The sequence below is a fragment of the Thamnophis elegans genome, chromosome 11 (assembly GCF_009769535.1).
Source record: "Thamnophis elegans isolate rThaEle1 chromosome 11, rThaEle1.pri, whole genome shotgun sequence".
Taxonomy (NCBI): domain Eukaryota; kingdom Metazoa; phylum Chordata; class Lepidosauria; order Squamata; family Colubridae; genus Thamnophis; species Thamnophis elegans.
The window spans coordinates 19,564,246-19,577,792 of NC_045551.1; the positions used below are offsets into that span (position 1 = coordinate 19,564,246).

General features: G+C 39.7%; 1 protein-coding gene across 5 annotated transcripts in view; it reads left to right on the top strand.

Moving 5' to 3' along the window:
* SH3KBP1 (SH3 domain containing kinase binding protein 1) overlaps positions 1-13,547 on the top strand; it is a 206,266-nt gene that overhangs the window by 105,328 nt on the left and 87,391 nt on the right. For all 5 annotated transcript variants that reach the window (XM_032226591.1, XM_032226592.1, XM_032226594.1 and 2 more), the window contains one exon: positions 9,208-9,404. In XM_032226591.1, the coding sequence (XP_032082482.1) occupies positions 9,208-9,404 (197 nt within the window). The remainder of the gene's footprint in view (positions 1-9,207; positions 9,405-13,547) is intronic.

The following is a 13,547-nucleotide window of genomic DNA, read 5'->3' on the forward strand; positions in this document are numbered from 1 at the left end:
AATGCAGCAGCTACCGGTAAATTTCAAAAATAAAAATAGATACCAATAATGTTTTTGAATATTTATTTCAAAGAAAAACAGTAAACTAGCGGTGTATTCAATGAAATACTTCACTCACCTCATGATGCTGATGTCCCGCTGTGATGATGATGTCCCGTGCAGCCGCGGGAGCGATGTCCCGCCTCCTATGACACACGGCACAGTGATTCCTATCATTGGATCACTGTACCAGAGGAGGTGGGACATCGCTATGTGGCTGCTTGCCATAACAAGGAGGAGGTGGGACATCGTTGCAGAGCGGCAGGAGGGGGAGGAAGGGGAATCGTAAGACAGCCCTGCATTACATTAGAACGTGAGGAGGGGGGATGGTGCGGTGCGCGCTGCGCAGCAAACTGACACAGAGGGAGGGGAAACTCACAGGGGCACTGGGCCATTCACGAGTGTCACCCAGCGGCATGGCCCCGCCCCTTTTTCTCCTCCATTTCGGGCAAATTTTTCACTGACTCGAGTATAAGCCGAGGCGGCTTTTTTCAGCCCAAAAAGTGGGCTGAAAAACTAGGCTTATACTCGAGTATATACAGTATGTAACTAAGCAGAAATCCGGTAATGCACTGAATAGACCTGTAGTTATCCTCTTCTTCCTGGCAACAAATACTTTTATAACATAACTGCCTTTCAATTCAAAGACTATTTTCTGGTTAGTGATAGTATTGCTTCTCCTGAAATGACCATATGCCTGTTTTAAAATGGAGTTTCAACTAAATTACTTTAGTGGTTAATCAATGGCTCTAGTTAAAATTTAGCTGCCCAATTCTCATAGCCAAACCTGGATTATGTTTATTATGCCTTTGGAACTTCCTCGTCCTCTGTTTATGTTTCTGCCTCTTCTTGAGTCTATGCTCAAGAAGAGGCAGAATTCCTTACCAATGGCAATTCCTTAGCAATTATATAGGGAGATTATGCATTGAGTTGGTCAAAATGCAGTGATTTGCACCTGGTGGAGTACCTTTACAATCATATAATTTTTTTTTTTTATAATCTCTGCACTGCAATTTCGATAGGGGGAATTCCGAATGTTAGCTTTAACATATGCATTCTTTGATTGCTTGATCTTAGCTTTTCCAGACTATCATGTTCAAGTAAAATCAACTTATATTGTATACTTATCTTGGGAAGGGGTTAAAGGTCACACACATTCCTTCCAATATGAGATTTTGAGTTGGGCTCAGACAGTTGCAGCCCTCTTCTGGACTAGCATAACTCCATATGTTTAGCTGGCATTTGCTCCGATGAAGTTCAAGAAGGCAATGAAAACAGTGTTTTAGTAAAATCTTTAATATGTAGTTAAAACTGTCATCAAAACATGGAGCAGGGGTGAAATCCAACAGGTTTGGGAGAACCGGTAGTGGAAATTTTGAGTAGTTCGGGGAACTGGCAAATACCACCTCTGGCTGGCCCCAGAGTGGGGTGAGAATGGAGATTTTACAGTATCCTTCCCTTGCCACACCCACCAAGCCATGTCCACAGAACCAGTAGTAAAAAAAATTGAATTTCACCACTGACATGGAGGGGTGCTGTATGGTTATTTGATTTAATTGTAATTAAATTACTAATTGTTTTCATTATTTTTGGTTAAATTGCTAGGAATCATTTTTGAACAATTTGTTCAGTACAATATTCCATTTGTTCTTAAACATACTTTATTTCCATCATATATTTCTCATTTGAGGTTCATATAATCATCCCAAAATTCAAGCCTCTTTATCTTATTACTTTATCAAAATTAAGAAAAGTACAATAAATTTTATTTTTCATAGTTATGATATATATTTCTCAGTGCTTATTGAAAAGTAAATTCTGGTCTGCATCTAGTATCATACCAGAATCCCCAAATTTCTGCTGTCTAGCTTTCTAGACACATGGAATAAACAGATGATCCTATACTTCCTGCTACCTTGGTCTCTGCATTCTTGCAATCATCAAGTACAGGCCAAACAATTTTTCAATATATTCACAATATTTATTTTTCTTGAACCCTAACATTTGTTGCACTGATGCTATTATTGCACAATTTGCTCTTTGAAAGTCTAAGTCTGGGATGGCAAACCTATGGCACGCGTACCACAGGTGACACACAGAGCCATTTGTCAGGGCACATGATGCACTGCCCTGTCAGCTGGCCAGCGCACATGTGCGGGCTGGCCAGCTGAGTTTACCCTTTTTAAAAGCCATTTTTCACCCTCCCCAGGCTTCAGACCTTCATGAGCTTCCCTGAAGCCTCCGGAGTGCAAAAAACTATGGGCAAACTGGAAGTTCAGGAATGGACTTCCGGTTTGCTCGGAGGGTCGTTTTGAGCACTCCGGAGGCTTCAGGGAAGCCTCCTGAAGGTTCCTGAAGCCTTCGGAGCACTCAAAACGACCCTCCGAGCAAACCGGAAGTGACTTCTGGTTTGCTCCGAGGGTCGTTTTGAAGATCCCTGAAGCCTTCGGAGGGCCTCCGGGGGGTGGGAGAGGCTGTTTTTGCCCACCCCAGGCTCCTATAAAGCCTCTGGAGCCTGGAGAGGGCAAACAAAGCATGGAAAAAATGGGGGTCGGGCCTGTAGTGCATGCATGTGCACTGTGGGGTCACACGTTGCATTATGGGTGCGGCACACCTGCACACGACCCCCCTGCGCTCCCCCCACTTATGGCATGCGAGCTAAAAAAGGTTCACCATCTCTGGTCTAAGTTATTGTTTAATTTTTATGGCTCCACTTATAATCAAAGTATTTTTCACTTGTTTTGATCAGTAGTTCACACATGACTATGATTGGAAATGTTGAAAATGTTTATTATTGCACTGCTCTGGTAAAGATAGGAGTATATATTAAAGGAGAACATATACACAATGCAGTAGGTTTCTTTTCCCTTACCTTCTCTAGGTGCCAATTATAGAAGTGTTAGAATCTTTTTTTATGTTTCTTATCTTTTATTTTTCTACAAACATATCATTGTGTAAAGAGTAAGAGTACATACTGTTTTTAGGACTAGTTAGCCCCACCCCTTTTGTTTTGTTTGTTGTAATCCCGCCCCTTTTGTGACATTTTTATGTTGTAATTCTACCCCTTTTGTGATGTGTTTTGTTTACAGTGTAGCCCCGCCCCTTTTGGGACATAACCCACCCACCACCTCACCCACTTCCTCTCCCACCCCACCCTTCCCTGACCCTCAAACCCCTTTTTACAGGAAGTACTTTAACGTCATTGTGAGCCAGCCTTCCATGCCCCATAATCCTTTTCACTTGTTAGTACAGGTGCATCAACACACACATCCCCACCATGACACGTGTTGCCTTTCACATGGCGCTGTAACAACAAACACGCCAGACCTACATGTCCCACAATCCCTTTCATCTTGAATAATTGTGACATAATAATTATTCACCGGAGATCGTTCCCATTGATTGAATCAAAAGAAGTCCACATGGGCCCTAATACTAAACCAACAGAAGTTTTTCTGATCAATTCATAGATGTTTGAGCCACAGGGATCCCAAAATTAATTTAAAAGCCTGTTTACGTACTGCGAAGTGTATTTACCAATGTAAAGTAAGCATACCATGACTCAGTTCCTGAGGCAAGGAGTTTGGAACACCATCTTATCTTTGTTCTGGGTGGGGGGATTATGGTCCAGGGAGGTAAAAATAAAAAATGCTATTTTGCAAAAGGTCTTTTTGTAAGAATGCTTTGCTTTTCTGAAATGGTTCAGGGATAAGGAGGGTAAAAGGCTGGAAAACAAGGTTCCTGAGTGGGATACAGTCGATATATGTAAAAATTAAAAATAAAATGTGGTACTTATGTGCATGCACCCTAACATGACCATAAGCAAGCTTGTGATACGTGCAATCATGAGCGTCATACACATGCTCTCTAACAACCTGAGCATGTCCATACACCAACCCATCCCCCAGGACAGGCCCCAACTTGCCACTTGCCCTCTGCCCTATTGCCCTAAATAAGCATGCGCATAAGTACCATATTTTAATTTTTACATATATTGACTGTATGGGGGTTGGGGGGTGAGTGATGTCCCAAAAGGGGCAGCGCTACACTGTAAATAAAACATGTCACAAAGGGGGTGGGGTCACAACATAAACAAAACAAAAGGGGCAGGGCTAATTAGTCCTAAAAACGGTATGTACTCTTACTACTAGTGTGGATTTTAGTACAAATTTTAGTACAAATAATACAATACTCTTCATATTTAACACAATTAACAATCTTATACACTTTTAGTAGTAATACATATATTTTGTTGAATTATAATCTTTCCTTAATTATTCCATATTTCAGTATAATATTTTATGCCAATCTCCATATTCTTGACATCACTCTTTTTACTACAGATAAAATACCAATAATCATATTTGCTATGTTTAAATTCTAATAGCAATACACATGTTTTCTTGAATTATGATCTTTCCTTATTATCTTGTTCAATAGTTCAATATGTTATTTTTATGCCAATCAAATTCTACCTATCATTCCTTTTACTATGCATAAAATGTTGAAATTATATTTGTAATGTTTTAACAAATTTATAGACATTTATATTAAGTTATAATCTTCAATCTTTTGCTTAATCAATATTTCTATATGTTATTTTTATAGTCATCACCCTTTTATTCAGACATATTCAAAATTTTCATCATTGAAAGCCTAGATTCCCTTATTATTATTAATTCATCTGAAAATATATATATTACATTAATCCTCCTTTTTCTAACTTCCAGCTCTATTTTAACTTATCTCACTGTTATTTTTAAGAAATGCTCCCTTGTATTTCCAGTTTCTGTTTAACTTCCCTTAAAATACTCTCCCCTTGGTTTATTTCATCAATCATTCTTGTTTTTATTTTTATCTCTTTTTGTCTTGTCTTCTTACTTGTTGTTTTGTCTGTTCTGTTTTTCCAGCTGCTCTTTCAGTTGACTTTTCCTCTTCCTGAGCGTCCTGGTTTCTCCTTGTCTTTTGTGTTATCGTTTCCGGCTTTTCATCTATGCTCTGCATTTTATTCATAATCTCCTCACATCCTCTTGTCAAGGTGTCTTTAATACCCCAGATTAACAACACAATTTCTTCCCAGGTTCCACTCATTTTTATTTTTATTTATTTTGTTTCTTTTTGTTCAGCAGTGAATCTGTTCCTCTAGTTAGTCCAACAATGAACCTTCATGACTCCCTCTGCCAATTCAATCTTACTTTGAAGCTTTTACAGGTCTTTTTAGTAATTAAATTTTCTTGATCTCCTACTTGAATTTCCACAAGCCAAGTCTTTCCAGGATTTGGTGGGTATGTTTTACCTTCCTTCCTTCGTCAGCAGGTGGCACTCTTAAATCACTCTTATTCTTCTTTATACAATTTTACTGTATACTCCAAAATTTAAATGTGGTATTAGCTTTTTATATAAATAGTTCCAGCATGTTAAAATGCCTAGCCAATGCCAGCTCCTGTCCAATTTAAAAATCCCATCTTCTGTATTTTAACAATTTTTTTCTTCCTTTAATTCTTTTATCTTCCATTTCAACATTCTAAAATTTTACTCAAAATAGCTACAATGCAGCCAATTTAAAAATAATTATGAGTGTCTCTTTCTTGAATAATTCTTTTGGGGTTACACTTTGAATAAAAAAGGATTCTTTTCACCCAATTCTGAACGCTACTCACCAAATCTTCACCAGCACATTTCTTGGATGTTAAGCTGTCGTCAGCTTTGTGACAGCCATCTTAGACTATCTCTTCTCTCAACGTGGCAAAAAGGAAAAAAGCCCCAGGGCTCTGCAAGAGAGTTGCGATTTCTCCTGGAACCTCACAGGACGCTTCTCCTTAGCTTCACCCCCACCCCCTCCAAGGGGTTTTTGGCTTTTTTCAAAGCCCATGAACAAGATGAAGACAGCGTTCCCTTGCTGCTTGTAGACCCCGGAAGTCACTTCTGCCAGAAGTGTTAGAATCTGAAACAGGCACCCAATGTTTTCTTGTGAAGCAAGAAAATTGTTATAATAAAATTTGGTTCTTCTTTTCAGTGTCATGCTCCTCCTTCTGATTGAATCCACAACATTATAACTCCACACATTTATATGGAATTCTATAATACGTGTGTAATTATTTTGAATTTGTTCGTCTGCATCCTTTTTTTTACCATTAGCCAACACTCATTCTGTTGAGGAAAGTATATATACTGTATTCTTCTTTTTCTGTTTCCTCCTGCAGTCATTTGCTTCCATTAAGTTGCTTCTTTTTCTTCCCCAAATTATTTGTTGATGTACAATTTACCATTTACATGCAACTAATATTAACAGAGCCTTCATACTTTTTATGTACCCACAATAACGGCTGCTTTATATACCCACGATAATGGCTGCTCAACAAGGGCTGCTTGAGAAATTGAACAGAATTATTGTATACTCAAATTTTCCAAAGCAATAATTAGCACTGTCAAATACTCAAGCCATTTGCAGTTTAAAAGCATAAGTTGGACGTAATGTCTTAGTATTACATCTTTAAGATAAGATAACAGATTAACAGAATTGGAAGAATGACCTTGTAGGTCATCAAGTCCAACTCACTGCCCAAGCAGGAGACCCTACACCATTTCTGACAGATGGAAGTCCAGTGTTTTCTTGAAAACCTCCAGTGATGAAGCTCCCACAATTTCTGAAGGCAAGCTGTTCCATTGGTTGATTGTTTTCACTGTCAGAAAATTCCTCCCTATTTCTAGGTTGAATCTCTCCTTGATCAGTTTCCATCCATTATTTCTTGTCTGGTCTTCAGGTGCTTTGGAAAACAAGTTGACTCCCTCCTCTCTGTGTCAGCCCTTCAAATATTGGAACACTGTTATCATGTCTCCCCTAGTCCTTTACTTCAAAAGACTAGCCATGCCCAGTTCCTGTAACCATTCTTCATGTTTTAGATTCCAGTCCCCTTATAATCTTGGTTGCTTTTCCCTGCATTCTTTTTAATCTCAACATCTTTTTTATAATGTGGTGACCAAAACTGGATGCAGTATTCTAGGTGATCTTACTAGAACTTTATAGAGTAGTAATTAGTACCTCACTTGATCTTGATTGAATCCCTCTGTTAATGCAATTTAGGATTACATTGGCTTTTTTGGCTGCCACAGCACACTGCACACTGCACACTGCCTCATATTTAATTGGTTGTCCACTAAGACTCCAAGATCCCTCTCATAGTTATTACTATTAAGCCTGGTATTGCCCAGTCTACATGTGTACTTCTGACTTTCCTTATCTAAGTGCAAGACTTTACTTTTCTCTACATTCAGTTTCATTGAATGTTAGATAGTGTTCAAGTCTGTCAAGACACTATCATCTAGGGCAGTGATGGCTAACCTTTTTGTTGTTGTGTGCAGAAAGTGCGTGCATGCAACAGCACACACGTGTGCCAGCATCCACCATGCAATGCGTGCGCCCCTGTGCATGCGCACACACACCTATGCACACTTCCCTGTGCATGCGCCCTGCATGCTCACAGCCCCCACCCATGCGCTCCCCCACGCCTTGTTTTGTGCTTGGAAAGCTTCCTGCACCAACCTTTGCCGGTGCGAACAGCCTGCAAAGCCATTCCAACCATGCTGGATGGAATCTTTAAAGCATTCTGTTGTTCAAGCTCCTGTCTCTGTCTACGTTATCTATGGAGTATTCCTATATCCCTGTGTAGGGGGTGGCTGCCCCCCTTTGCCAAGTTGTTTTTCGGCAGAATACTTTAAGGATTTATGAGCCAGGAAAACTCTCTAGTTTGGTTCCTTTATGTGGCCTGCTATTCCCATGTAACAATTTCTTCTTCTAGCTTGGTTCCTTTATCTATAGGGCCTCATATTCTGATCTAATAATTTCTTCTACTAGTTTTCAAAAATGTGCCAAGCTTTGAAGACAAGAATAGAAGTAAGATAGTGAGATAACATTTGCGGTCCAGTATTAAGGTTACAATGTGCTAGGCTAGAAAGCAACTAATTTCTGACAGTATACAATAATATAAGCAGAAGCAAATATTGATTCATATTGATTCATATACTCCTTCAATATCTTACCATATGTTCTCCATAAGCATAATAAAACTGGTCCTGATTGCTGTGCTGTCAGTTGGAACAATGTTTTAAAATTAATTTCAGTATTGTACTATTAATCTGGTTCATGAGGGATTTTTTTTATTTTGTTGATTGTACTGTTATAAAAATGATCTTAAGAGTAAACTTAGAATAGAATAGAATAGAATAGAATATATCTTTATTATGGTCATAGACCAGCAATAGACATCACATTTTACAATATATTAAAAATAGTACTGATATTAATAGTGGATAGTAACATCCCTGCTAAGAAAATGCATGTTCTCAAACTGGTTACTCCCTAGTTTACGCGGGTGAAAAGTTGATAAGTATGTCAATAAATATACTGTTCCAAAAATTGTTAGAGATATCTCCAGAAAATTGGTACAAGTTGACAGCTATAATTCTGTAATCAATTTTTTTCTTGTGGACATTTCAGCAACACAGAATTTTGCCACTGTATGCGTGTTTGAATCCTGGAGGAGAAAGCCTACATAAAAATTGTCTGCCCTCCCTGGCAATCTCTCTAGTAAGGGGAGAATATATGCTGACCTATAAACTCTGTTTACAGGTCAGCATATAAGACATGTGAGATATCTTCGACTTCTCCTTTACCACATATACATATCCATTCTACTATTGGTGTTCTCTTATACCTGCCCCGGAGGAGTGCTGAGTGGAGAATGTTAAATCTGGCTCTGAAGAAAGCTATTCTTTGTTTTGGGAAGATCAGATCATTTAGATATCTTGCTGATTCCCACACACCCTGTTTGATTCTGTCCCTACTGTAGAGGGGCAACCTATTTAGTTCTTCTTGGAACTCCATGTCCTTCATTCTATTGATTACTACTTGTTTTGCTTGGTCAAAGCTTAGGGACATTAAGAATACCTGTGAGAGCCCATAAGAGCCCAGCTTTTGATCTATCGCCTGTTTCCAGGGGGAGGGGAAGTTGTCAGTCAACACTAGCGAGGACAGTCCCTCTGGAAAGAAATGCAATTTAAGCCAATGAATGATCATCATCTTCCAGGCTCTTACCTTAAAACCACCCCAAGGTATATAAATGTTCTAAAAAGAAGAGTAAACTTATTTTTCTTTCTTTCCTCTGTTAGGTTTAAGGGATACTACAGGCTCAGAAAGTGATGGTGGTGACTCAAGTAGCACAAAATCAGAAGGAGCCAATGGAGCAGCAACCATCCAACCCAAGAAAATCAAGGGAATTGGATTTGGTGACATTTTCAAGGACAAACCCATAAAGCTACGTCCAAGGTCAATAGAAGTAGATAATGATTTTCTGCCAGTTGAAAAGGTATGGTATATAAATTAGTCACATGTGTTCAGACTTGAATGTTTGTGTCTCAAGAATAGATGTTCTGCCAAGGTCAAAAAAAAAGAAACTCTGCTTAAAAATGTTATTGAACTTTCTAATTGCCTAGAAAGATATGTCAATGATTCATTCCTATGTTATTCCTATAATAAATAATAATATTTATTATTTCTATAATAAAGAATTCTTCAGTATCTTTCTACAGATTGTTTTAATATTATTACAGGAATACTTAGACTATTCAAAATCTGTTGTGGAATTAATGTCTCCTTATGTCAGATTCTATAAATGGATTTGTATATATGTGAGATTACTTCCACATTGATATCCAAAATGGGATATTTATTTTGAATTCAACCTTCCAATGTAAGTTTATATATCATGCAAAATGGCAGATCCTGAAGTTATCATAATACTATAATTACTTTTAAAATAGTACTTTTTGCAATTTATGCTACACTATTGCACAGTTCCTTTCTCTTTCAGTTCCAAATCTTTTACCATTCCTTCTCTACCTCTGTCGTCCAGCAGATATTCTGTGATTCATGAGATACTTCTATGGCTCTTTGCCAGTAATGCAACCTAGTATCTCCTTCCCTTCCTGGCACATACAGAGCCTTGTAGAAATCATTTTGGTACCTGAAGAAGAAGAGCAATAACAATAGCACTTAGACTTATATACTGCTTCACAGTGCTTTTCAGCCCTCTCTAAGTAGTTTACAGAGTCAGCATATTTTCCCCAACAATCTGGGTCCTCATTTTACCCACCTGATGGAAGGCTGAGTCAACCTTGAGTCTGGTGAGATTCAATCTGCCAAACTGCTGGCAGCCAGTGATCAGAAGAAGTAGCCTGCAGTACTGCACTCTAACTACTGTGCCACTCTTAAGCAATAAATTAAATAGGTTTTTTTATAACACAAAAGCTAAGACTTTGTCTATTAAGGTTGGTAAAGGAGTTCCTGAAGAGCCTGCCAATTAACTCAATTGGCCAACGTGATCTGTGACTCTTGGGGATGGGGTTATTTCTTAGCTTAATTATACTGAAACTGTGGAAAAGATTTAGATTTGGTTTTCCATTGAAGCTGTGCCGATATGCTATATTCATTAAAGAAGACCTTTGAGAAGGAGCCAAGTTTCAGAGTTCTTATTTGCTTGAGTTCGCTAATCGGAGCCTTGACAATTGGTAAAATGAGGCTCCAGATTGTTAGAGCCAATATGCTGACTCTGTAAACCTCTTAGAGAATGCTGTTAAGCACTATGAAGTGGTATATCAATTAAGTGCTATTGCTATTTAATATGTTTACTGTGTAAATTTTGTTTATGAGATTAAACCACATTGTTGACAATTTAGTGTTCATGGAATGCTTAATTCTGTAAGTATTCTAAAAGATTTTTTTTATCTGTTTGGAAGATAAAAGCAATTATACCAAGTAAAATTATAACGTATAAAATGCACTTTGAGAAAAATATATCCAGAAAAGCCTATATTTATGAATGGAACCACTCATTCTGTTGAGGAAGAATGGTGACTTGGAGCAGTCTTACTCAAATCTTCATAATTAGTTAATTAACTTCATATTTAGCAAATGTCTCCTTAAGAAATAAAATTATGTTCAGTAGCCTATAGCACTTTAACACAACTAAATGTGGAAATATGGGACTTCCTGTGGTGAGGTCACGTTGCTTAGAGTGGAGGGAAGGAAGCTCTCCTAACCTCTAACTCTAACTCCTTTGTTTGGGCTCTTTTTTGAGCACTGTTGATCCTGAAGGGGTCAACAGATTAAAGGGGATACTCTGTAGACGCTGGGGTGATAAGGCAAATTCCCTCGCGGATAGGAAAAACCCTCTAAACGGACAAGGAGATATCCTGCCTTTTGGTTAGGACTGAAGCGAATGGTGGCTGCATAAGAAGGGAGCAAAGAGACAGGCAGTGAAATCGGATGCTTGTTACTATTGCTGACAACCCAAAGAGAAAGGTAACGCGAAACTGGCAGAGAGGGTGAGCTGAAAGAAGAAAGAGCCGGAGAGAGAAGCTATTTTTGCAGCTCAATTTTGTCGAAAAGAACTGGAGCAGAGACGCTAGGACGAAAGGGACAGCTGGAAAGAGTTTAAAGGATTTAGCCACAGTGAGAAGGAAATTCCGACATGGACAAACAGGAGTGGAAGATAATATTTGCCGAAAAGATTTGGAAAGCTCAAAGAAGAGACTGTTTAACAGCCGGTGTCAGGTGCTGCTTCATTTAATAATCAGGGAAGAAAATCACTCAACTCCATTTGTTTGAAATTAAGTGTACTTTTACTAATTACAAACGAATAGTAGCAAAGCAAAGCTGAGTCTGGTTAATTGGGCGCGAAAGCAATGAATATCATATATAGGTCAATCTCCTCCCCTTGGCACCCCAGTTCATAGTCCAATAATAATTCACCCAACTGTCAGGTGGGTGATATCTGCAAAAAACATCATCAGGGTGGAATGCTGGACAGTTAACCTTGGCGGGAAACTCCCTTCCTCCACATGCGCAATGAGATGGTCAGGACAGCTTCTAGAATATTCCTCCAGCACATAATGATTCCCCTCCCAAATACCATGCCTCCCTTTATTTACCAATACCTCCCTGTTTCAATGGCAGCCGAAGCAGCAGCAAGGCAGAGGCTGACATCCGGCCCTCCTCCAGAAAAGGGCGGTCAAACCTGCAGAAACGAAAGAACACAGACAAACAGACAGAGAACATGACACAGGAGATACGGGAAGGGGGGAAAAAAAAGGAAAATTAGCAGTCCATCCAAGAGTCAGGGCTTGTCAGGGTAGGCAGAGTGGAACTTGTGGAGCAGATTAGGAGCCCGAACGTGGGACTTATTAACCCATTCAGTGTGAGATGAGGGAAAATGCTTCCAAGCCACAAGGTACTGGACATGGTTCCTTCATTTACGAGAGTCCAAAATCTCATGGACCTCAAAATGCTGCTCATCCTCTATCAAAAGTGGGGTCGGTGGAGGCGGAAGAGGAGCCCTCAACGAAGAAGTAAGTTCAGGCTTCAGGAGATTAACATGAAAAACAGGATAAACTCGGCTGAGGTGCTTAGGTAACTGGAGGCGGACGGAGACAGGGTTGATGATCTTGATAATTGGAAACGGGCCAACATATTTGAGGCCCAACTTCTTCGACCTCTGAGTTGTTTGAAGGAACTTAGTGGATAAATAAACCCGATCACCAACTTTATATTCATGGGGCTTAATCCGTTTTCTATCAGCATGTTTCTTATGAGCGCGGTATGCAGCATCTAGAGCCCGGAGTGTCAAAGGCCAGACTTCCCGAAGGCGGTCACTCCACTCGGATAGTGAAGACACTTGCGGCTGCTCGCGAGGAATCTCTGGAATGGGCACAAAATCTTGCCCATATACCACACGGAAAGGGATAAAGCCAGTGCTACTGTGCACGGAATTGTTGTAAGCCACTTCAGCATGAGGCAATAATTCCACCCAATCATCTTGCTGGTAGTTGATGAAACAATGTAGATATTGTTCCAGCACAGAATTAGTCCTCTCGCAGGCCCCATTAGTCTGAGGATGGTGGGAGGAGCTTAACCCCTGGGCGGAGCCAATCCATTTTAGGAATCCCTTCCAGAATAGGGAGGTGAACTGAACACCCCTATCTGAAATGATGCGGTCGGGTACCCCATCTAAGCAATATATATGTGAGATGAACATCTTAGCGAGAGATTTAGCGGAAGGGATCTTGGAGCAAGGAATGAAATGAACTTGCTTGGAGAATAAGTCAGTAACAACCCAGATAACTGTGTTTCCTTGACTTTCTGGAAGTTCAACAATGAAATCCATAGAAATCTCCTTCCACGGGGTTACTGGGTGAGCTACCGCCTGGAGCAATCCCTGGGGTTTCCCCGGAGGGTGTTTTGCGCGGCACAAACGGGACAACTAGCTACATAAGTCTCAATGTCTTTTTTCAATGAAGGCCACCAAAATTGCCTCTTAACGAGATGCAGGGTCTTGACGAAACCAAAGTGTCCAGCCATGTGAGAGTCATGAGCCTGTTGGAGTATGATGGTCCTAATGGACACAGGGATGTATAAGAGAGCCAAGGTGGCGCAGTGGTTAAATGCAGCACTG